General features: G+C 49.1%; 1 protein-coding gene across 1 annotated transcript in view; it reads left to right on the top strand.

Annotated features, from left to right (window-relative positions):
• The window catches only part of NPR1 (natriuretic peptide receptor 1), a 735,215-nt gene that overhangs the window by 431,438 nt on the left and 279,461 nt on the right, over window positions 1-24,316 (top strand). The window contains exons 7-8 of the mRNA XM_085639850.1: window positions 32-116; window positions 23,536-23,656. Of these exons, the coding sequence (XP_085495976.1) occupies window positions 32-116; window positions 23,536-23,656 (206 nt within the window). The remainder of the gene's footprint in view (window positions 1-31; window positions 117-23,535; window positions 23,657-24,316) is intronic.

Here is a 24,316-nt window from a genome sequence, read left to right as displayed (position 1 = left end):
GCTCACTTATCTCCTGCCTTGTGTCTTGCAGTCAGCCTTACTGTTTTGGAGATCATGTCGATCGTGGTCAGCCTCTTCCTTCTGGGAATCATCATCTCCTCTATCTTTGTATACAGGTAATTACCCCTCTACACATATCTCTGCTAAGTGATCCATGTTCATTTTTTCATACGGTGCTGTTTTTTAAACATATTTTGAGTGCTTCTTTTTGCCTAAAATGCTGCACTGAACCTCAGTTTGTGTTAATCGGAGTCACCTGGAGCTAAAACAATTTGCCCAAGTTTACCCAATGCACTGAAATCGGAAAACTTAGGGCCGGATTCAGATCTTGGTGGTTGGAATACTCTGTCACAAACATGATGGATATCCCGTCCGCCGCAATACAAGTGCCATAGGATATAATGTACTTGTAATATGGCAAACGGGACATCTGCCAAGATCTAAATCAATTTGAACTCGACGATCCTCATTCCACAGCTCACAATTTAACCACAAGACCATATGTACTTTTACTCCAGTGGTTCAGAACCTTCATGTGAGAGGTGTGGACCAATGCGAAACAGAAACCTGGATCATAAAAGTTACTCAAGCATGGAACTGATAGAATTGAGTATTCGAGATTCTACGACCTGACTCGACTTACGTTGAAGGTGCATGGTTGTCTATGATTCAGTTTACTTATACAAATGCCCTCTACCTTCATAAATTATAACTTTCTTCAGGAGACATGGGTTAGTTGTTTTTCTGATTGGAAGACATCTACACAGTTACACTTATATTAAGCATAACTCTGACGCATACTGTGTTTCATATCATATATTGAGTGTTTCATTACATATTGTTACATTGATGTACATATCACAAGAAACATTGAATGGAATCGCAGTGTAATAAACACAGGTTAAAGTGTCCGAACTCCATCACCGTCAAAAGAGAGCAGTATAAATAAAGAAAATGAATAAATAAATAAAGCACACAGATGTGGAACAATCTTACCTTAGCTAAGCTTTTTCATTTAACGTGGCGCTTGTAGCTTAATTGGTACTGGGATGTAGCATTGACCCTCAGTGTAAAATTTGAAAGCCCCATGCTGTGGATTCAGTTTATATCACTGCGTGTCCTTCAGCAATTATTTGGATGACACACCCTGTATGACTAAATGTAAAATATGTAATCCATGCACAGTTCACCAAATTGCAGTGTAAAACTCTGTTCTGGAAATAAAGTACGCCCACCAGAGAATCTCCATGTGGCTGCAGGAGAAATTACTGAATGCAATGGCCTATTTTCAAACACCTAGATCAGAAGGACCCAACAAAGGCCCTGTATACTCAAGGAGAGCCAGATTTTCAGAATAACAACATGCATATACATCCATTGTAATTTATTAACATAGCCAATGGCTGGACAATAATCTGCCAAGAATCCGCCCCTTCTGGATTTATGCTGGATTACCCAGGAAGTAGTAGTGAGCATCTTAAAGCAGGAAGTTCCTGAAGCCATGACTCTTCCATCAAACCTGACCAAGACCACCTGCCCATCTCCTTATTGAGGTACTTCTACTCTTCCAAGAAGCATGCTGTAGTAAAGCACCCTTCTTGCAGCATAGTTCGCTTTAGAAGTATCTAACAAACCTTTCTGTAATGTGCAACTTCGCTTTGCCACAAGACCCACCTGCTCTTTCTTTTTCTCGCATTTCAGAACCCCCTCATTGTAACTCCAGGAGGACAAAACCCATGCTGCATTTTCAGGGGAACCACCAGCTTTGTAAATTAGTTCAGTTTAGATTCATTGTACATTTATCATATGTGGATATCCTGAAAATCTGTCATGGATCTGGCCCTCTTCTGACCTATACATGACATCCTGTTTCTACCAGATCTTTTTGCCTCGTTTTAATTGTTTTTATCGAGATTTTTTTTACTGCTTCAATATCAACAGTGTGTTCAGCCCCTCACCACACACACCCAGACACACACACACACACACACACACATGGACGTCCATTGTCACTGAAGGAGAAAACCATACAAGTTGAACACCTGTATTGCAGGCAAGTGACAGAACCAGGGGGAGGAAGACGAAAGAAGGGGGGGAGGGAGAAGGCGATGGATCAGGTCTACAGCAACAGGTGGTCAAGCAGAGCAACAGGTGGAGCATCTGTGGCAGATAATAGGTCAAAAGTGCTGGTCTTATTAGAAGGCTCCGTGACCAGGGGGGCAAGCGGCTGGCAAGCGGCTGGTCAGAGAGATAGGATTAGGAGCATCAGCACCTGATTTGAACGCTTCGAGCAGTGCATCCCACTGATGCAAAATGGGATACTTCTAGAGACCCCACAGTTCCTCCGACTGCAAGGCAGTTTCCTCTGCTGTCGCCCACACCTCCACCGATCGGGCCCAGGCAAGTGGCCGAGAGGGGGCTTTGACTGCCAGGTCCATGTGATCTCCCGCTTAGCCAAGAGAAGTGCGAGGTCAAGGAGCTTGGCAACTGCCCTACTTTTCTTAGTACGCTTAAACAGGCCAAGAGTGCATACACCCCAGGCACACACCAACGGGACTCTAGTGGTGCGGGAGAGGCGGGCAGCAACAGACGGTCAGTATTTAGCCAGCCAGGGACATGACCAAAACATCTGGATGAAGTCCGCATCCTCGCACTATCAACAGGAGCAGGAAGCTTCCGTATGGTGGAAGAACCGGTTGATCTTCGCAGGGGTGAGCTCCACCTTATGCAGGATATAAAACTATATTAATTTGAACCGCGCGTTCCGAGAAACAGCAACAGATTAGGCTAGGATTGTGGCCCACTCCTCATCACGGCACTCCCTACCCAGGTCCTCACGTCAGCAGTCGCAAAGCATCCGTAGAGACAGGCAGGTGTTCTTGCATAGTGTATTGGTGAACCATGTGACCAGGTGGCACCCCGTGCCCAGTAAGTGTAGGTTTTAAAGTACCTGATGTGCGCTCGGTTCAGGCTGTAGTGAACCCAGTGAGCTCGTATTGCATCTATATTCGAGTTGTCAATGAGTACCTGGCCAAGACAGAGACCGGTTTGGTCACTTAGGTCTGCGAACAGGATGAGTGTAGCATTAGAGAAGAGGTCGTCCAGCGTATGGAGGCCATTGGGCAATAGCCACTGTTGTGAGGTGCGCTCGTCCTCTTGGTGTACCGAGCAGTGGGAGAAAAGGGGCATAAGACATAGGCAACAGCAGAAGCAGCGCAGCTCCAGAGACAGGAGACACATAGGCAAGATGGGGGGCATGGATCAGGGGGTGAAAGAGGTGTAGCAAGCACTGCAATGTCCACGAAGGACACGTCAGTGTCACCATGTCATCCAGATCACGCTCAGCAAACTACTGAGCCACCCACTGCAACTGAGCAGCAAGGTAGTAGTGTTCAAAGTTGGGAGCTCCCAGACCACTCCTATCAGTCGACAGGCACAGTTTCGATAGAGCTTCTCAGCGGGGGTTGCCATGCCAGATAAAGTCACCAAGCAGGCGCTCAAGTGTAACAAAGTGGATTTCTGTCAATAAATTGGGGCATTGACGAAGCAAGCACAGCAGCATCATCATCCGAGCAATGCGTCCTGCTACCTACAGGGGCAAAGTCATCCAGAATGATATGTTCCCACAAAGGAAGGACACGACCCGGTGAAAGTTTCCATCCTCCAGCAGCACTACTTCATGAAAGATCCTGATAACGACGGTAGCGGATTGTGTCTGGTTGCACTGCACTATTTCCTTGCCTAGCCAGAGGGCAGGATCCTCTGTCCCAGACGACAAAGGGAAAAGGGAAGAGTTGCCCCAGTTGACGCACAGACCAGAGACAGCAGCAAAGGAGGTGAGCAGGCACTCAATTGCAAGCAAGGACTCAGTGATATCACGCACGTAAAGAAGCATGTAATCGGCATAAAGCAAGACAGCGTGCATGCTGTCTCTCAGCGGGAACCCCAGTCTCGTTCCTGGGTCCTCAGTTTATGCACTAGGGAATCCATAGCTAAAATGAAAAGAAAGGGCAAGAGGGGGCAGCCCTGGCAGGTGCCACGGCCTATGAATATAGGCTTGGAGTCATAACTACCTGTCTTGACTTGTGCCAGTGTTGCGGTATATAGGAGCTTGATAAGCCCCAGTATGCGAGGACACAGGCCAAATTTGAATAGCACAGTCAAGAGGTAGCCCCACTCCAAGGAGCTGAAGGCTTTCTCCAGATCCAATACCATGCAGCCGGACTGTGGCCAGCAGGGTAGCACCTGCTTCAGAACCCGGAAGAAGCAGTAGAGATTCAGTGACGTGTGTAATATCGTGAATCGTGACGCGATACGCTTGGGCGTACGCGTCCGATCACGTGATGGTGAGCAATAAAATAACGGGACGCACGCACGTACGCCAGTTAGGTGCCGGCGGCGAACCGAGTAAAATACACCCCACTGTCTCCTGGTACTTCTTTGCCCACGAGGCCTCTCCTACCCAGGCTGAGCTCCCCATCGGTGTCGGAAGACACCACAAAGCTGGCGACGAGGGTGGGCGTGCCCTCGTTTGTGTATTCGGCGCGGGTGTGGCGGCTGCGTGAGGTTTGTCCTCTGCAGCGCGCGTACCCCTGCGCGCTCTGGCCTTGACCTTTATTGGTATCCGGTGGCGGTTTTGGAGCTCCGGAGGGAGGCGCTACTGGGGGTTGTGGTGTCAAGCGTGTGGCCCAGGTCACTGGAGGTGACTGAACACTGCGCTCTGAAGCCCCAGGGGGAAATCTGACACCTGTGCCTCGCGCAGGCCCTGCAGAGCACCGGAGAGAGCACGTGGGGAGCCATTCACACAGCAGCAGCCCGGCCCAGCCAACTGTGAGTACCTGTGGGGGAGTGCTAGAGGCCCCAAGGAAGTGGGAATTCACCTGCTCACGCGTGGGGTACACACCCTGAAGCCCGTTGCTGTAGGCAGCCAGGTGGAGCACACTGGTGGACAAAGGGGGTGGAGAAAGAAGGAAGAGCTACCCCAGTGAGTGGCAGGTCTCGCCCGGCAAGAGCAACACGCGCGCAGAAGGACAGGACACCCTGGTTCTTCACAAGTCTCGCCTGGCAGGAGCAAACACGCGCTAGCCATGACAAATATACCCCCAATTGAACCATTCACAGTGGAGGGGTCACCGTCCGCAGTGGCGGCCAGATGGAAAGACTGGGAAGACAGGCTACGAATATTCTTTGAGGCCACTAAAGTCCACCGAGAGCAAAAACGTGCCATGATCATTCACCTAGGAGGGAAAGACATTCACAACATCGTCAAGACGCTTGCGGAAGCCACGCCCAAAACGCACGGGACCCTAATAGCTGCCCTGAATGAACACTTCGAACCCATGGCTAACCGCGACTACGAGCGATTCATATTTTGACAAGCGCGCCAGCTGCCGGAAGAGTCGCTGGATAGGTTCCATGCCCGCCTCAAGAATCTAGCGGCCACGTGTGGTTTCAGAGACGAAACCGAAGAAATCAGAGGCCAAATTATCCAGGGATGCGCGTCACCCAAACTGAGAGAGCGGATACTGGAGGAATCAGGCAAGCCGCTGGCGGGAATATTGACAATGGGTCGCACCAAAGAGCTGTAGAAGGCGCGGGCAGCGCACATGGAGGCGGCGCTTCAAGCGCCAGTGAAAGTGGAACCAGTTAATGCGGTATCGGCCAGGCCTAAGCAGAAATGGGACAAAAAAAGGGGCAAGATCCACTGCCACAGAGCAGCCAAAGTCGTGCAGCTACTGCGGGGGACCGCCACATACTGCCGCAACAGAGTGTCCGGCGAGAGGGAAGAAATGCTCCGGGTGTGGGCGTTTCAATCACTTCGAAAAGGTGTGTCGGTCAAAGAAGTGGTACCGCAAGCCCCGCCCGGCGGTGAACGCGGTCAAAGAGGGAGAGTCGGCAGCTAGCGACATGGATGATGACGAAGAAGAGGAGAGGGTGGTGCACCGAATTCACATGATAGGCACCACCACGCGCAAGGCAAGGCGGCTGCCACAGTGCAACGTCCGAGTAGGGGCGCAAGACATGACGGCAGTGGTGGATACGGGAGCCAGCATCAACATCATGGCCGCTGCGTTGTACAGCACGATGAGCCCGAAGCCGGCCCTGCGCCCGTCCACAATAACCGTGTTTGCGTATGGCCAAGAAACGCCACTGAGAGTGCGGGGACGGTTCCGGACAGTCATATCACATGGAACTCAGTCTGTCACCACCAACATCTACGTCACTGAGGACGGCCAGGGCATGCTTATGGGATGCCGAGTGGCAGAAGAGTTGGGAGTAGTGACCTTTGCATTCGGGGTGCACTACGAGTCCATGCAAACTCTGCTGAGTGAGTTCGAAGAGGTGTTCCATGGGATTGGCAAGTTTCGAGGGAAGGAAATTCACCTCCACATAGAACCGACAGTCCAACCGGTTGCTCTCCGACACCGGCGAATAGCGTTCCACCTACGGCCGCTGGTGGAGGAAGAGCTCAAGAAACTCGAAGCGGCTGGAATAATCGAGAAGGTGTCAGGGCCCACGCCGTGGGTGTCCCCCATCGTGGTTGCCAGGAAACCCAAGCAGCCCGGCGCAGTCCGGATATGCGTCGACATGCGACTCCCCAACGTCGCAATCAAGAGGGAGCGACACATCACACCCACTATTGACGACCTGATCGGGGAGATGGCTGGTGCTTGGTGGTTTTCGAAACTGGACCTCCGGTCAGGGTACCATCAACTAGTCTTGGACGAAGCCTCCCGAAACATCACGACGTTCTCCACCCACATGGGGCTCAGGCGGTATACTCGACTGAGCTTCGGAGTGTCAAGCGCCGCCGAGGTGTTCCAGAACGTGATACAAGAACTCATAGCCGGAATTCCAGGGGCGATCAATGTCAGTGACGACATTATGGTTCATGCGAAGACAGTCCAAGAACACAATGAGCGTCTGCTCCAAGTATTGCGCCGGATCCAGGAAGCTGGCCTGACACTACATCGAGAGAAGTGCGAGTTCCTGTGTGAGAGGCTGCAATTCTTCGGGTACACGTTTTCCGCAGAAGGGGTGAACCCAGATCCCGAGAAGGTGAGGGATATCAAGGATGCCACCGCTCCCACCAATGTCACGGAGGTTCGAAGCTTTCTAGGGATGGTCAACTACTGTGGGAGATTCATCCAGGACTTGGCCAACCTGACAGCCCCCTTGAGAGAACTGACCAAAGACTCCACACCGTGGACATGGGGAAGCGAGCAGGCTCAAGCCTTTGAAATGGTCAAGAAGTCATTGTCAGAGGCCACGACACTCGCATTCTTTGACCCCGCAAAATTAACGCTCATTGCTGTGGATGCTGGTCCAGTTGGACTGGGCGCCGTTCTTTTGCAAAGAAACACACCCCAAGACGAGTGGAGCCCCGTAGCCTTCGCGAGTAGATCGTTAACTGAGACCGAGCAAAGGTACTCACAAATAGAGAAGGAAGCCATCGCCATTCACTGGGGCTGTCGGCATTTCCACCTGTACGTGTACGGAAAGCCATTCGTGGTTGCCACCGACCACAAGCCGCTAGTATCACTGTTCTCCGGAACTTCAACGAAACCTCCACCACGAATTGAAAAGTGGATGCTGCAGTTGCAAAACTACAACTGCAAGATAGAGTACCAACCAGGATCCCGGAATCCTGCAGATTATCTATCGCGCCACCCTCGGAAAGCCACTCCCCAAGAGATGGAAGAGGCCGCCAAGACCGAGGAATATGTACGGTGAGTTACTGCGCGCTCGTGTCCCATACCCCTCTCCATGGTCAGCATTGAGCAAGCCACCAGCCAAGACGAGTGCCTGCAGCGGGCCAAGAGGGCCGTCCAACAGAACAACTGGCACCGAGCCCGGGAGGAGTGGAAAGGTTTGACAGAGACGGCGCAGCAAATCATGGACAGCCTCTACCATGTCCGGGATGAACTTACCAAGGATACAAGCGGATGTCTCCTGAGGGGGCATAGGCTAGTGATCCCGACATCACTCACCCAGCAGATGGTAGATCTAGCCCATGTGGGACATCAAGGTATTGTCAAAACCAAGTCCAGACTTCGCTCAAAAGTCTGGTTTCCCCTGATGGATGATCTCGTGGAGACCACTGTTCGAGCGTGCCATTCGTGTCAGGTCACGGGGGAAGCGCCGCGCCCCGCACCCATCATCATGGAGCCGCGGCCGAGAGTTCCATGGTCCCAAATTAGTGTGGACTTTGGCAGCCTGCCTGATGGGCGCCACACCCTCGTGGCAATCGACGACCACTCGAAGTACCCGGAAGTGGAAATCCTGTCGGCCCTGAGTGCAAGCGAGGTCATCCCCAAGTTTGAGAAAATCATGGCCACTCATGGGCTAGTGAAGGAGATTCGGACCGACAATGGGTCACCCTTCCAGAGTCAGGACTTTGCCGCATATCTACAAAGTCTAGGGATCCGTCACAGGCGAGTAACGCCCCGATGGCCGCAAGCCAACGGGGAAGCCGAAAGGTTCATGAGAACCCTTAACAAGGTCATACGCATAGCGCACGACAAGTCTCAGTCCGTGGAACTGGCCATTTTCACGTTTCTCCGGAGCTATCGCCAGACACCCCACACCACCACGGGGGTCGCTCCAGCGCATCTGCTAATGGGAAGAGTAGTTATGGATACCATACTTCACCACCCGGAGTGGCAACCTGACACCCCAGAGGACAGCGCCATTGATGCCCGGAGACGCAGTGCACTTGCACGTACTGACACCCGGCGAAGAGCCGCAACCCCGAACATTCGTCCAGGAGACAGGGTGCTCATAAAGAACCAGACCCTCGGAAGCAAGTTTCGACTGAGGTTCGAAAATGAGCCGTGGACAGTGGAGACCGTCCGGGGAACCTGCGTCACTGCCGCCCAGAGAGGGGAAAGGATCACCAGGAATGTTTCCATTTTCAAAAAGTATATTTCCCCATCCCCTGTCGACTGTCGGGAGCGGGCTGCTCCCAGTAGCAATCCAGAAGGTGTGGAGAGATCCATGGATGGAAATGCCCCCACCGGTGCAGCGCAGGGGCCGGCCCCACTACAGCCGGAGGCTACAGAAGTTCCCCAAGTTCACCAGCCATCGGAAAGGCCCAGCCTGGGCGGACATTCGGAAATCTGTAGTTAAAGCAATGGCGAGCCTAGTGGTGACCTGAGAAGAAATCCAGAGAGCGCTCCACATGTGGAGGCACCAAGGTACCATCTCCGAAGTAATCCCGAGCCATCCTGCCGCCTGAAGGACTATTTCACGCAAGACTGTTCTAATTTAATTATGTATCCTGGGCCTGAATAGAAAATGGGGAGTGCGGAGATCTATGGGGTTAAAGTAGAATGGAAATAAAATGTTTTGTTTTTTGTGTTGTTGGGGAGGAATGTAATATCGTGAATCGTGACGCGATACGCTTGGGCGTACGCGTCCGATCACGTGATGGTGAGCAATAAAATAACGGGACGCACGCACGTACGCCAGTTAGGCGCCGGCGGCGAACCGAGTAAAATACACCCCACTGGCTCCTCGTACTTCTTTGCCCACGAGGCCTCTCCTACCCAGGCTGAGCTCCCCATCGGTGTCGGAAGACACCACAGACGTGCTGCAGCCCCGGACAAAGCCATTCTGCTCTTTTTGCACCAACTGCGAAATCACTGATGCCAGCCTGTCTGCCAGGATTTTCCAAGGACTTTATTGTCTGCTTTGAGCATCGCCAAGTGTCTGTAGGAACTGAGGTGGGATGGGTCGAGCCATGGCTTAGAAATGGAGACAATCAATGCTCTCGAAGGAACTGCGGGAGGCAGGAGCATGAGAGTGCTTCATCATACAAGGTTTGAAGGTGGGGGCCAGCAGCGTGGTATACATTTGATAAAACTCCTGGGGGAGCCCGCCGGGGCCTAAAGTTCTTCCCAACACCAGCGACCGAATTGTTTCACGGATTTCAAAGGGTGTAATTGATGTGTAAAGTTCCAGCTGCAAGTCATATAGGACCCGTGGCCGGTCCACGCCTAATAAGAAACCCTCAACGGCGGAGTCGGCAAATCCTGCCACCGCCATGTAAGGACCTTCGTAGTATTGAGTGAATTCTGCGTGGATCTCGTGCTGCGTATGCAGTTCTGTGGCTTGAGGCACAGTGATGGATAAAATAGGGCACTGCAGGCTGTCTTGTTTACCATATCTTTTTGCTTTGTAACATGAGCTCCGCTTTCCACCACTCCTGTAAGACCCATTTTTATTCTGGTCTTGCTCAACAAGATGCAAGTTCCTTTGTCTGCTTTTTCTATTGGATATTTAATGCCTACTCTTACCAAGTTATAAACGTTAGGCATTGATCTTAATCCAAACTGATCAGTGCTGCATCAAACTATCAAGATGACGAAATATTGCAACTTCTGTATGTAGTTACTTCCTAGACTCTGAGTCTGACCAGTTATTCTTTTGACTCCGCATTCAAATGTGACTGTTGCATGCTGTCGGATCTACCAGATTGGATGGAGAGTTCAATAAATTGTGAGTGAATTGCCTATAATCTCAGCTATATGGTAATTTTGACTGGTGCTATGAATATGAACAGTTACAAGGCCTGAGGAACCCGTGTTGGGTGTGATTTTCATGTTTATCAATGAGGACATTGTTCCATGTTGGCGGTGAGACAAAAAATGGCGATCACCTGCTCAACGAAAAAGGTTGGGAGGTGGGAGGGGGGGGGAAGAGAGAGAAAGAGTGTAGAGGGGGCAGGGGGCAGGGAGGTAGAGGGGAGGTGAAAAGAGGCAGAGAGAAATTTCCCCAGTGTCAAGGATCCAATCCCGAAGGGGAGGACTCAGTGTAGCCTCTTGTTTGCCCTCACACACCCCGAAGGATGTCTTGCTTCATCATCGGGCTTGTTATTGCTCCTCGTCGGGCCGGCGCTGCAATGCCTGACGGTCCCCTGAAGGGTCTCTTTATCGGAGGTCTTTTAAAGAGAAAAGCCGTAAGGTGAGTGCGGGTGTGTGGGCTTAAAAAATGATGGTAGTGGATCCAGGAGAAAGGTGATTGCGTGCGTGCAGAGTGTGTTAATAAAAATGCCTAGGGGTCGCCAAAAAGATACATCTACAGGCAGCCGCTGGCAGAGGGTAGGTGCTGAATGAGCCGGCCCCCGACGCAACCCAAATAGGGCGCAGGCAGCCACGGCAACACCTAAGAAGCCCTCGCGTACATTGACGAGGGTAACACTAGCATTGGTACGCTCTCTCAAAATCTGCTGAATAGGTCACTGTATCCCGCAGTTCCGTACCTCTCTTTACCTTTCTTGGACGCAGGTTACCTTGTCTACCATTGGAACCCCCGTCCTCACCGTGCACATCACCCCACTGAGTTAGGTCCTGAAGAATCGCCACTGACCCTCCTGGGCTATCTAGGCGAGAAACATGTCGACCTTTTTATAAGTCACATTAGCACCTTGCGCTTTCTAGTGACCCCGTGACCTATTGGTCTTTTTTACTCTGCCAGGGGCCCCACATCATTAAAATAGTATCTTTTTGGCGACCCCTAGGCATTTTTATTAACACACTCTGCACGCACGCAATCACCTTTCTCCTGGATCCACTACCATCATTTTTTAAGCCCACACACCCGCACTCACCTTACGGCTTTTCTCTTTAAAAGACCTCCGATAAAGAGACCCTTCAGGGGACCGTCAGGCATTGCAGCGCCGGCCCGACGAGGAGCAATAACAAGCCCGATGATGAAGCAAGACATCCTTCGGGGTGTGTGAGGGCAAACAAGAGGCTACACTGAGTCCTCCCCTTCGGGATTGGATCCTTGACACTGGGGAAATTTCTCTCTGCCTCTTTTCACCTCCCCTCTACCTCCCTCCCCCCTCTACACTCTTTCTCTCTCTTCCCCCCCCCCCCCCCACCTCCCAACCTTTTTCGTTGAGCAGGTGATCGCCATTTTTTGTCTCACCGCCAACATGGAACAATGTCCTCATTGATTTAATTGTCTTTGGTGGAGCACGGACATTGGACCACAACCAGCTCCTGGTCCCCCCCTTCCCTTTTGATTCTGTGATTTTCATGTTACATAAAATTGGAATGGATCAATTAGGATGATTTATCCCTGGAAAATTGAATACATGAACTGAAAAATCATGAAAATATCTTGACTCCTGAATTTAATGTATGTATTTCAGCTACCAGGAAATCACAAAAGAGATTGCCTTCGTATGACGATATTTACATATTCATTGACACTACTGGGAATTGGTGCAGTTGGAAGCAATAGTGCCTGTCTGTAACTTTGAAATTAAAAGATTTATCCAACTTAAAGCTTGACTCAAGGAGGTGATATTTTTGGGTGCAAGGCCTTGTCTACCATTGCTAGTTTACAATAAAGAACATATGTGGTAGCGTGGGAGCACCCATATACCACCAGTAGGACTCACCCTTGATGCAAACTAGTTCAAAGAAGCACACAGCTCTGTTTGTGTTACTTTACATGCTATATTCCAGCGCAGATAATGTTTTGTGCTGAAAAGTGTGTACGTTTGCGTTGGTTTATCTCACTTTTTGTGACTTTGCACTGGTGCAGAGTGTTGATAAATGTGCCCCTGAATCTGATGCCTTTGACACTGACACTGTTATTAACGTTGGAAGCTGTAGGACCGGGGATTTCTAGTTTTTCCACTGTTAACATGTAATTGAGGATAGGGATTAAAAGTGATAATACTTCGACAGAATAAATACCTTTGGATTAACACATTTTGCGCCACATTCATCAAGCTGTGCATTTGCGATTCCTAAATCGCGATTTTTAAGAAATCGCAATTTAGGAATCGCAAATGCTTATGCATGTAGGAATCGCAAAAAAAAGTGTGATTCCTACACATTCCTTATTAGCGACTCGCAAATTGTGAGTCATAAATAAGGAATTGCTTCCCATTCATTCCTATGGGCCCATAGGAATCAATGGGAATTGCATGCGCAATTTGCGAGTACCAAATAGGTTCTCGCAAATTGCGCATGCAATTTCAAGGGTGCCAAAAGGACATCCTGGTGCACCCCTGAAATTGCAATTTCAACACATGTTGCACACACACATGCCCCAATGACAGGTATGTGTGCAACATAGAACTTTGAAAAATGCACTTTTGTGCATTTTTCAAAGTTCTCGCAAATTACCATCAACTTTGAATTGATGGTAATTTGCGTTTCTTAATTGCAAAATCACAATATTTTTGGGGTTGTTGCATTGCATATATTTTAGCAATTACTTAAATAGGGATTTTTGCATTTGGGATGATGCACCTGAAATGCAAAAATTACGGTCGCAAAGGGGCAGATTCTGTGAATTTGCGCCTTTGCAACCACAATTTACAATGATGCATGTGGCCCATAGTCACTGATTATGGTAACGACTGCATTATAATGTAACCCGTACCAATCCTCATAACACCTCCTATGGAGGCTAGGCGGTGATGGCAGGACTGCTACCATCGGGGTGGTTGTGGTTGCTTTGCATCACTAATAGCAGTTCCAAACGTTTGAGTAGGGGGTGCACACAGTGCTGGTGGTCCTTATAGGTCTTCACGATCTGGGGAAAGGTCTGACATCTAGTCAATGTGCTCCAAAATTGGACAGTATGTCCATTACATGAACTCTATTGTTTTAATGCGACCGTAAGACTATACTGTGGTGCAAATCTGAAGAGTGAATTGCTTCAATTTACCTCCAGATATGAGGCAGTGAATATGCACTCCCTTCGAAACATATGTTTTTGACTGCTTTCACTGAAGGATGGAGGTTATCCCCAGTACAGATGCTCTCAGGGAGTATGTGTTAGAGCGGAAGACCTTGAGCTGCAAAGTACCAGCCTCAGTTGGTACTGTAGTTTGTTGGATGATTGTGTATTAGATGTTTGGCAAGTTGGCACAGGGAGCATCCAAGGGCTTAATGTAGTAACATTTTGTTGCACATGAATCTTGGAGCCATCAATTAGGTGTATTTGTGTGAGGCAGATTTTCCTGAAGGTAATTTGACATTGGCTGAGAATTGGTGTGATGTCAGGTTTGGTACGGCAGAGTGCACCGTTCAGTCTGACAGCTTTGCTGTGAATGTCTGGAATACTTGGTAATGGTAAATTCTTTTTTTTTTTTAAGCGCCCCTACCATTTGCCTGCCGCCGCGGCAGAGCACCCAGCAGTATCTGTCCAAGTGTCTGTGATCACAAGGGGTAGCGCTTTGCGTACTAGGATCCTCACCCCCCAGGCCCCTGACGTAAACCCAGAATGGGCTACCATTTCATAGCTGAATCGGTCTAGTGCTTTACATCTGCGTCCCCTCAAATGCGATTCCTGTATAAGAACAACGTCAGGGGAATGCCTCTTAAGGTATTGCATCACTAACGTACGCTTGATCTTATTGCCCAGCCCGTTCACATTCCAGGACCAAAACTTCACGTTAGCTGTTGGTGTTGTTTCAAGCTGTTAGCAATGGGGCACACCTGCTCCACTCCCATACTCTCTGTGACAACCCTCCAATGCTGATGGATTCGTAGCTCTCGAGCGTCTGCCCCCCGTAAACAAAAGAAACAACAATCCCAACACCCCCCTCCCTGCATCCCTGCTTGGTGAGTCCCCGACCTCCCACCACCCAAACTTGTAGAGTGCCTGCCGCCCATAAAAAACCCAGAAACCCATTATTGAGGGGTGTGGTCCAGCCTCCAACGTGAAGAGAAATATGCCTGGGATACTCAGCCCCACAACTACGCCCTGCCAGGCCCACTCATATAAACTTCTCACCGCGGTGCCGCTATCTCACTAAACAGGTCAAACCAAAAATTATGCAGTGCTTATATCACACCAACATATGTCAAAAGTCCAGGCCCCAATGACAGGGTAGCAGCATATATTCCACACTCTCTCCACAGACCTCATACCCCCACCCAGAGCCGCATCTCAGTCTCAGCCCACGGAAGGGTGCCTCAATAGCTACTCATCTGTCCAATGTCAGCACTTCTAGCCGCTGGGTGAGCCCACAGCCTCCTGGCCCGACTCCTCACCACCCTGGTCTGTCGCAGATCGTCTGTGCCCTCCTTTGCGGCCCACGGTGTGCCAGCCCTCCAACCAGTTGCTCGCCTCTTCCGGCTTGTCGAAGAAGTATGCCTTTCCATTGTCAAGGATTCTGAGTCGAGACGGAAAGAGCATCATGTACTTCACGCTCTGTTCCCAAAGGCTCATTTCACCCCATCAAAGGAGCGTCGCTGGCGCTGTACATGCAGCGTAAAGTCCGGAAAAAAACAGATCGTCGCATTTTCATGCCTGAGGTCTCCATGCATCCACGCCGCCTGCAATATAGCATCTCGATCCCTGAAGTTCAGGATACGGGCAATAATGGTGCAGGGGGCCCCCGGCTGGGGCTTATCCCCCAGCGCCCTGTGGGCCTGCTCTATTGAGAAAAACTGCGAGAGGCGTTTCGGTTTTAGTTGGTTCAGAATTAAGTCCTCCAGAAAGAGGTCCACGGCTGGCCCCTCCATACCTTCCGGCACTCCCACCACACAGATATTGTTGTGCCGGGCCCTCCCTTCCTGATCTTCGAGCCGGGTGTATATGTCCGCCTGGTTCTTCGTGAGGGTCAACACCTGCTCCTCAAGGCATTTCGTTTTTGATTGAATACCCCCAATGTCCGCCTCCGCCGTGGCCACTTTGTCGGACATTTTGCGGAAGTCAGCCCGCAGGAGATTCACCTCTTCGGTGACAGAGTCCAATTTCGGCTCCAGGGTGCCTTTCAACTCGCAAATTGCCCTCATAATGTCTTTCAGGGGCGGGTCGGGTCTGGGCCCTGGTCACCCACGTCCCCTTGTGAGTCTCCTCCGACCGCCCCATCGTCGCGCCCCATGGCGACCGTGTATTTATCAATTTGGTTAGCCTGTCCAGGCCCCGTCTCCTTGGTGCGGCCCATGACGCAGTCCGTGGATGCAAAAGGCTGCTTCCCACCGGCTTCGGCCTGCTCCGCTGTAACTGGCACCGTCTAGGGGGGTCCCGCCCAGATTTCTCCTTGGATGCGGGGAGTACTCAATCTATTTGCGGCCTGGCCTCCTCGGGGACCTTTCTCACTCAAGTTCGCTAGGTTGGGGCCCACCATGGCCGATGGATGACTGTAGTCCTCGCTCTCCACCAACCTCCCAGCTGGGCCGATGCACTTCCGGCCACCACGCACCCTCGAGGGCCGTAGTCTCGCACCCCCTAAGGCCGCGCCCAAGTCCCTGACTGCTGGGTGGAAGGGGGGGACACAATCCGCACCCCCGGTATTCCTCAGAGCCGTCTAAAAGTCACTGGACGTGCCCCCACACTGGCGCACGGGTGCCCATCGTCTCTGTGACCCACTGGCAAGAGCCCAAGGGCTGCTGGACTTCACGGCCGCACCCGCACTAACCTGGGGCGGCCGCCTGGATACACCGCAATCTGCCTCCCTCGCTCTGTCCGGGCCGAGCGTCTTTGCGGTCTCGCTGCAGGCAAATGGTTTCACAGCAGCGGCTCCTCCTGAGGCTCCTGGGGGGGTCGCCATCTTGCCGACACTCGCTCCTGTTCTCTAATCGTCACTCCGCTCCACCACGGCCATTTGCCTCCGGATTTTCGGTGTTTGTCAAGCCCCGCCGCCACTCTGGCCGCTCACCACTGTAAATCGGCCCTCCAAGCCAGGATTATATCGGATGTTCGGGGCAATTCCGCTGGTTGCTAATGCAGCACACTCAGCCTGCGGCCATCTTCTGCGACTGCTAGTCACGCCCCCCCGGTAATGGTAAATTTGATGGCTCTGCAGTACCTATCCGTTGGACTTTATTAAACTCACAGTCTGTATGCCAGTTTCTCTGCATGCATTCTATTCAAAATGCCCCTGTACTTGAAACATTACCTATATGGCTATGTATCCCCATCACAGAGTCTTTTTCCTTGGCATAGGGCTATTCCAGTCATACCACATTCCGTCTCCATCCCTTAATACAGCTTTGCTTAGCCTGTGCTTTCATAAAAGATCTTTATCCTGAGTTCACAGTCCCTGCATAAAAGCTTGTCTCTCATTTCCTTATTACCGTTAAGTTGTGACGTCTCTAGTCCCCAGTGATAATGGAATCACGTAGCTGCAAAACTGTATTAAGTAAACAACAACAAAACAAGAACTTTCTTGTCGTTCTTGTGATGTGTTTTTCTCACATGAAGAGTGATCAGCAGAAATTAGATGTTCATGACAACACTGATGTACCCTATATGTCATTACAGTAAAGGCAGAATCCCTCTACCTGTTTGTAGACATTGTAAGCTACAGCATTTTTTATCAGATTTACTTTAAACTGATTCTAATATCTTTTTTGCAATAGTTTAGTAAATTCTTTTCGAAGTCTTTATTTCACACTACTGATTCCACTTTATTCTTCATACCTGCAGTAACTCTATCTCTTCCATATGATAGAGCTGACACCAACAATTTAAGCAGTTTGTGAGAAGGGTGATGGTGTGACCACGTATTACAAGGAATAAAATACCTTCTGTCAAACATTATAAGGATTATGCAAGTCATACCTGAGTTTCATGACCTTGTATAGAAACTTTGCCTTCTGGTGTGTTCCACTATATCGTCACAGACCGACTCTGTGACTTCCAATATCCTTAAAATGTACAGCCGGGGTACTTTATTCCATGTATTGCACATATTTCTAGACCTTCTTTAAATTGTCTGCAATCCTTGCCGTTCTTGTATTTTAAGCTTTCCTCCATGTGACTTCCTGCTTTCAAACTTTGTGTGTAGTGGCACCTGAAGAAGGTCAAAGCTTCAGGTGATGTGGTGCATCCAATTAATCCTTTATCTGGCATCACCAACCTGGAAGAATGTCCCAGTAGCATGTTAACTGCAAGGGCTTCACAAATCTTCCCCTGACCAGCCTGGTTCCTACCTTTCATGGCGTGTGCGGTCTGGACTGATGGCTGCAGGCCATGGACATCAGCAATCATTTTTGGGGACCAAGACTTATTCTTCATCATCAAACTTTGACCCAGAACAAGAGTGAGAAAGGGTAGAAGGCGGAGGTAAATATCAAAACAGCGCCAAGGGATAAAACAGAGCCATATCAGAAACTGAAAGCATGAGATAAAGCAACAGGAAGTGTAGGGTGGGGCAGGGCTTTGAGTGGGATCAAAATACTGGGAGGTCTCTCCAAGGGGCGTGGCTGATGTAATTAGTGGCGTGGCTTAAAAACTCGTAAGCTAAAAATGTGTGCTTCCCATAGCGTGCCACCCGACTGGTATTTTACTGCTTTTGCCATTGCACCCAGATATATACTACAGCACATACCACTACACCTACAACAAGCCAGGGATATTGGCTTTGTCAATGGTTGTTAGTTGCATAAGATAAATAAGCAACAACTATGGCTTTGTTGTATATAACATTGAAAATGCCTCAGTTCTGAAATGATGACTGTGAAAGAACTATAACGAGTCTCTTTGAAGTTACCTCAAAGGCAGTGAAGGGCAGGGCACTACTGCAGAGGTAAGATTTTTTTTTCACCTTGAGGGTGAGGGCAAAAATGTAGAGCCCGATAGGGACCCATCTCAGCACCTGCTTTTTAGAACCGACAGGACCCGGCCCACTTAAGCCCCGGAATGGGGTGGGGGAGAGGCATATGATGTGATAGAATCAAGACTAGGCAGCTTTGGCATTTTGCAACACCAGCATTTGACAGCTCTGAGCTGCTCCTTGAACCCAAACATTCCCCCACCCCACCACCACGGTCCCTTCTTTTCAAATGCAGCAAAGTTCGTTTCTGGTGCTCCTGCCTGGTAGAAGACACCTCCGCCTGCCACTAACCCTTCCTTGGAGGGTGCCGGAACACTTCCTGTCGGGGCGAGAACCCGGGGACATCTGGGAAGCTGAGCTTTTAATAGGCGCCGTTCACGGAAGCGGCCCTTGTGCTGCGCAGATGATGAGCCAGCGCCTCGTGGCTTGTCAGCGCGGGAGGCTGGCGGCGCGCGCGCATAGTCCTTTTTTTAGGTCAGCGCCTCGCGCTCTGTGATCCCGAGGAGCCGCTCTCTCTTTCTACCACCTCTATTTTTATCTCTCCCCGGCAGCCTTTGTTCCCGGCTGCCTGCGGCCTGGCCTCGGCCGGCCTAACTCAAAGGCGGCCCGTGGAGGAGGTTGGCAGTGACGCTGCGCCCGACATCTGAGCCTTATTAGCGGCGCTGGGATCCAGGGTGGGGGCCGCTGCTGATGTCTGCAGCCTGGCACCTCACCCGCACTGCTTCCCGCTAAAAAGGCTTCCGTTTTCAAGGGTTATTTCGTGCAATATCATTTATTTATGCCGCTTGGCGCTCCTGTCATTTGCTCGCTTGCTTTTGAAGGCCTTGTTCCTTCAAGTTGAGCTCGTTAGCGCGAGCCCCGGTGGGTGCATGGCAGCATTTCCTAGGATATGAGAGTTGCAGGTAACGCATTATTTTGTGAAGAGGTGGCATCAAGGTGCAGAGGCAGGGAATAACGAATGAGATCCCACACTGATAGCGGGGAGATCAGTGGCTGGGCATGAGTTGAGACTCCGCTTACCACGGTTTGATCAGTGCAGCTTTGTTTTAGACTGATGTGTTATGTCAGAAGGAGCATTTGGCCCCATTGACACCCCATGTGGTGTTCCACTCTGGATAAATCCATGACCGCGACAAAGCATAATATCCCTCGCGACCTGTAAATCTTCTGTAGCAACTCAAAGTGCACAGTGGACTGACTGACTAATCGATCCATCCACCATATTGTTTTCAGTTCTCTTGACCATCATATCTTTACTTTCTTATATGCTTATAAGAAAGCAAATGTTTGATGGTCATTAAAATTGAAAGCAATATTGTGGATATGTAAATTGAAAAGCATTGTAGTGTGCATTAATCTGTGTTAAAACCAAATACAAAATATGCAAATGTACCAAATACAGAGGGCTTGAAATTGTTACAATTAGTCCACTGTACACTTTGAGCTGTTACAGAAGATGTACAGGTCGTGTGGGATATTGTGCTGTATGTTGTGTTTTTTGCTTTTCCCCAGACCTAAAATCAAAAATAGTAGGGGACGCCTATTTCTTACTTGTAACCTATGATCGCGCCTGGATAAATGTTTGTTGGAGTCAGAGTGACCTCCCTGCCCCAGAGGGACCTTTGACGTGTTCAAGTCTAGGTAAATCTTTGTTCACGTCAGATGGGGCACTTGCCCCTTAGGGACCTATGTTGTGGTTGATTTTGGATAAATGTCTCAGGTGTAGTGTATGGGACTTCTGTGGGAGTTGCATTGCAAAAAGTGTTGTTTCAGTCGGAGGGAACTACTATCCAATAGCGACCTTCATTGTGTTCGAATCTTTGATACACTTTGATTCGAACCTGGGTAACTCTTTGTTCAGGTTAAGTGGCACATCTGAACTTAAGTCCATCAAAATGAATTGGACCAGTGTTTTGGAACCAGCAGACTTCCACTGAGGTAGAGTGAGGATATAACTCTATGTAAGTAACAACAGCCATGAGAGTATGGATTAGTCTTGGTTAAAGCGTATGACAGCATTCATCTGGGAATGAATGACTAAACTGAAGTGTATTAGGGTAGTGACATGGGAATGAATAAAACTCAGTCTGTATAAAGTGAGCGATGGGGAATGAGTTAGGCACCACGGACATAGATGGAGTGATGCTCCATTGAAGTGAATGAGGCCAGTGATTGGGAAATAAGAGAGATTTATTGAAAGTGCCTGAAAAAAGCGACAGAAGAACGCTTGAGACTCAGTTGAACAGTGCTGTTCTGATCTCGGAATGAGTTACATCCCAGAGTCACATAGGGTGTCAAAGATAAAACATTTCAGTTTTTGATTCAGAAATAAAACACAAAGGCCTGGAGTGCCTCTGATGCCAGGGCTATATTTGCAGTTGTCTTTTACACTGCGGCACACAGAGGAAAAAAAAATAGAGGGAACATTGTTTCAGACCTATGTTTAGAGATGGTAGGGTGGGCGGAGTTTGGGCATTTGTAGAATTGTAGAACTTTCTCCTCAGTCATCGCCGTGCACATTTCGTCTAGGACTTCTAGCGTCTCTACATTATATAGCCAAGGTTCAGGTCCAAGATGAATATCCTCTAAAGTTGTATTGCACTTGTGAATGTGATGCCTCTAAAATTCTGAGGCAGCGCAAATCTGACTTTGGTGCAATCAGATCTGGCATTTATTACAGAAAAGTAAGTGTTACTTTGGTTCTGGAACTCTGGCTGCAAATCCACATCTTGCATATCGAGATTTTAGGACACTGCAATCCTTGGCTGACTCTTCGGAGTCAAAACGCTTCATCGCTGGAAACAGGCTGCACTTGAGATTGGCAAAGTGGTGCATTGCGCAGAACATGGCGGCTTGGATGTAGATGCATGTTGAGAGCTTCATTGATATAGTGCCTCACTGTAAGCTATATGCATCTAGTAGCAGAGTAGAAGTGGGCTTTCAATCTTGCTTGAACATGAATGGGTTGCTCGTGAATGCTCTTGAAGAGCCGTGTACCTCTCTGGTTTCTTATACGCTGCTGGAGTACCTTGGTTCAAATGCAAAGTGGTCTTCAGTCAAATCATGACATTTCACTGATAAACTGGTGGTTTTAAATACACGTAAACAAAGAGAGAGTAAGGAAAAAGTTAACTTGTCCTTTTCCCTGAGTGGCATATGTATAAACAAGATGGACAACTGTGGTCAAAAGATCCTTGCCACTACCTGCAATAGAAAGGAGTGCAAACAACTGTTAGGAAACCCCTCACCCACCTACCTGGCAGGTGGCATGCTTCATCATCGGGGTCCAGCTGGATCACCTAATGCAATCCAGCTGTGCTTCAACGCCTGAGTTACAGCGGAGCAGGCTGTTTGTGAAGAACAGTGAAGTGATATGTGAAGTGCAGTTATGAGTTAAAAATGTCTCTAGGAATGGTCATTATAAAAGTTTTAATGAAAGGGTCCTAGGTCCTAGTGCTCAGCGCTAGGACACCGTAAGGTAATCGTGCGCTTTATAAACTTTAATAACATAACATAACATATGTAAAAACAACATCAGGATCTCTAAGAGGTATATTATGTACCTCGGTATCCCTTGAATTTTTTGGGTCTACTAGTTTCAGCCTTTGGATTAGTTCATAAGGCTTTCGTCAGGACCAAAATAGTGAGTGACCAAAAAAGCGGCCACGTAGGTGTAAATATCAGCACACACCCTAAAGTGTGCTGTGAGTGTGGTGGATTGTAATATTACTCACAAATCCTCTGGTCGGAGTACCTGTAAATGAAAAGGTTAGTGAATGCAGGTACATAGCGTTCAGTTGTTTGTCATGCATCATAATAATTCATGCGCGCTCCTGTATTTGTAGATGAAGGCATCATGCATGTGACTGGGTGGGAGCATGCATGATGGCTATCCACAAAGAATAAATAAATAAATACCATGCGTGGCTACAATGTGCCCCGGTGGTTCTAAATTGTAACAAGGGGTAAATGGCTGCTAGTGGTTATAGCGCAGAAATGAGTGGGTTCTTTGTCCTCATGGATGAAATCGCTTATTGGCACAGTGCGTGAATCGTTACAATTAAAATTAAAAGTAAGTATCTAGTGATAGCACGTGGTTCTTGCCAAGTTAAATCACATTTAAATACAGACATGGAGGACAAGTCTTCTGACATTCACTTCCCCAAACCTTGCGAGCAGTGCTTAATCTGTACAATAATATTAATGCTAAGTGCTGGGGTCCACATTTCTTCTTAGGAGTCCGTTGTTGACGTAGTCAAATAACGAAGCAGCCAAACACCGAAGCCGCAGGGCCTTAATTCCACCTCACACCTCTTCCACCACCCTCTACTCCATGTCCTGTTATCACACTCTTGAAAGTTGTTTTTCAAACTTGCCTTCTCTCTTTATTACTCTTTTCTTATCTCTCTCTTCCTCCTTCTTTCCCCCTCTTCTGCCTTTCTCTGTCATCCAGAAAGTTGGGTGGAAAAAGAGTTGGCCTGCCAGGAAATTTGCTTATTTCCTTACTGCCAGCCAATTGCATCGCTGCCCTTTAACCGCCGCTCTGCGAGGGCAGCCCTTATTGGGTGATAGACAGACATTTGAGATATCTTTCACTCTTTTAGGGTGTTATATATTGCAAGTATTTGTACAGAGCAATTCTATCATTTGAATGGCCCGGTCAGTTTTTAGGATCTGGGCATTATAGCCGCGCGGTTCTTGTTGGCCGGTGTCCGGGTGGTGTGTAGCTACTGCACTGGGTTGTGTTTAGTATTTTCTTTAGTACTGAATCTTGTTGAATAGAGGCCTGGTGCACCAATAATTCTTTCAGATGCACAAGTCTTCTCTATCAAGTATTTTGTATCATGTACTTTGGCGTCATTCAGATGTTTCCATTGGAATGGATGTGTTTTGTTTAAACATTTTTTAATTGTCATCAATGACAGCATAAATACTTATTTTATTGTCACTATTTCTGCTGCTGAAGTCGATCCGCTCTTGTTTTTCTTGTCACCCAGAAAGTTGCGCCTTGAGAAGGAGTTGGCGGCTGAACTGTGGCGGATCCGGTGGGAAGACATTCAGACCAGCCAGATGGAGAAGAACCTACGCAGTGCTGGAAGCAAGCTGACGCTTTCCTTGGTAAGGGCGCCCGTGGCATAGGATGGGTGACTGCGCTTAGGGCAGGGGCCTGTGCTTCGCATGGGCCAGTAAGTGCAGGTTGTTCGCACTGTGACTCATCTTTAGAGACTATGGCTTAGTTTTCAATATAGGCTTTTACCCTGGAGCCAGAGAGAGAGAGAGGGGCAGAAAACAGAGGAAGAGAAAGACAGGAAAACAGGGACTACAGAGAAAGCAGGGATAAAAAAAGAACCACAAGAGTGAGATAACGAGGAAGGAGGTGTATGTTGATGGAAGAAGAGGCATGAGGTGGAATAAAGGACTTATCAGCCTTGGTATTCAGCAACCTGAACTTTTGAGGGTATTGGCTGCGGCCTTCTAATAAAAATGTTGGTGAAGTGTTCCACGATTGAATACTTTTTGGATGTACCATTTGGGGTACACTGATAATTGATGTATTAAAGGCAAAGGGTCCGTAGGCAAGATTGAGACATGGATACGGGCAGGCTCGCAACACCCATTGGGCTCACCGGGCTTCAGCCCCCCCCCCCCATTTACTCGTTAATGAGGCTTTTGTTGCGTTTTCGACCCTTCTTACAGCCACTCTGCCTATGTCATGAAGACTTAGCCCCCCCAAATCTTTTTCAGCCCCCCCCCCCGAAATTTGGCTTAGTTGCCCGC

The sequence above is a fragment of the Triturus cristatus genome, chromosome 12 (assembly GCF_964204655.1).
Source record: "Triturus cristatus chromosome 12, aTriCri1.1, whole genome shotgun sequence".
In the NCBI taxonomy this organism is placed as follows: domain Eukaryota; kingdom Metazoa; phylum Chordata; class Amphibia; order Caudata; family Salamandridae; genus Triturus; species Triturus cristatus.
This window is presented reverse-complemented; position numbering and strand designations above follow the sequence as displayed.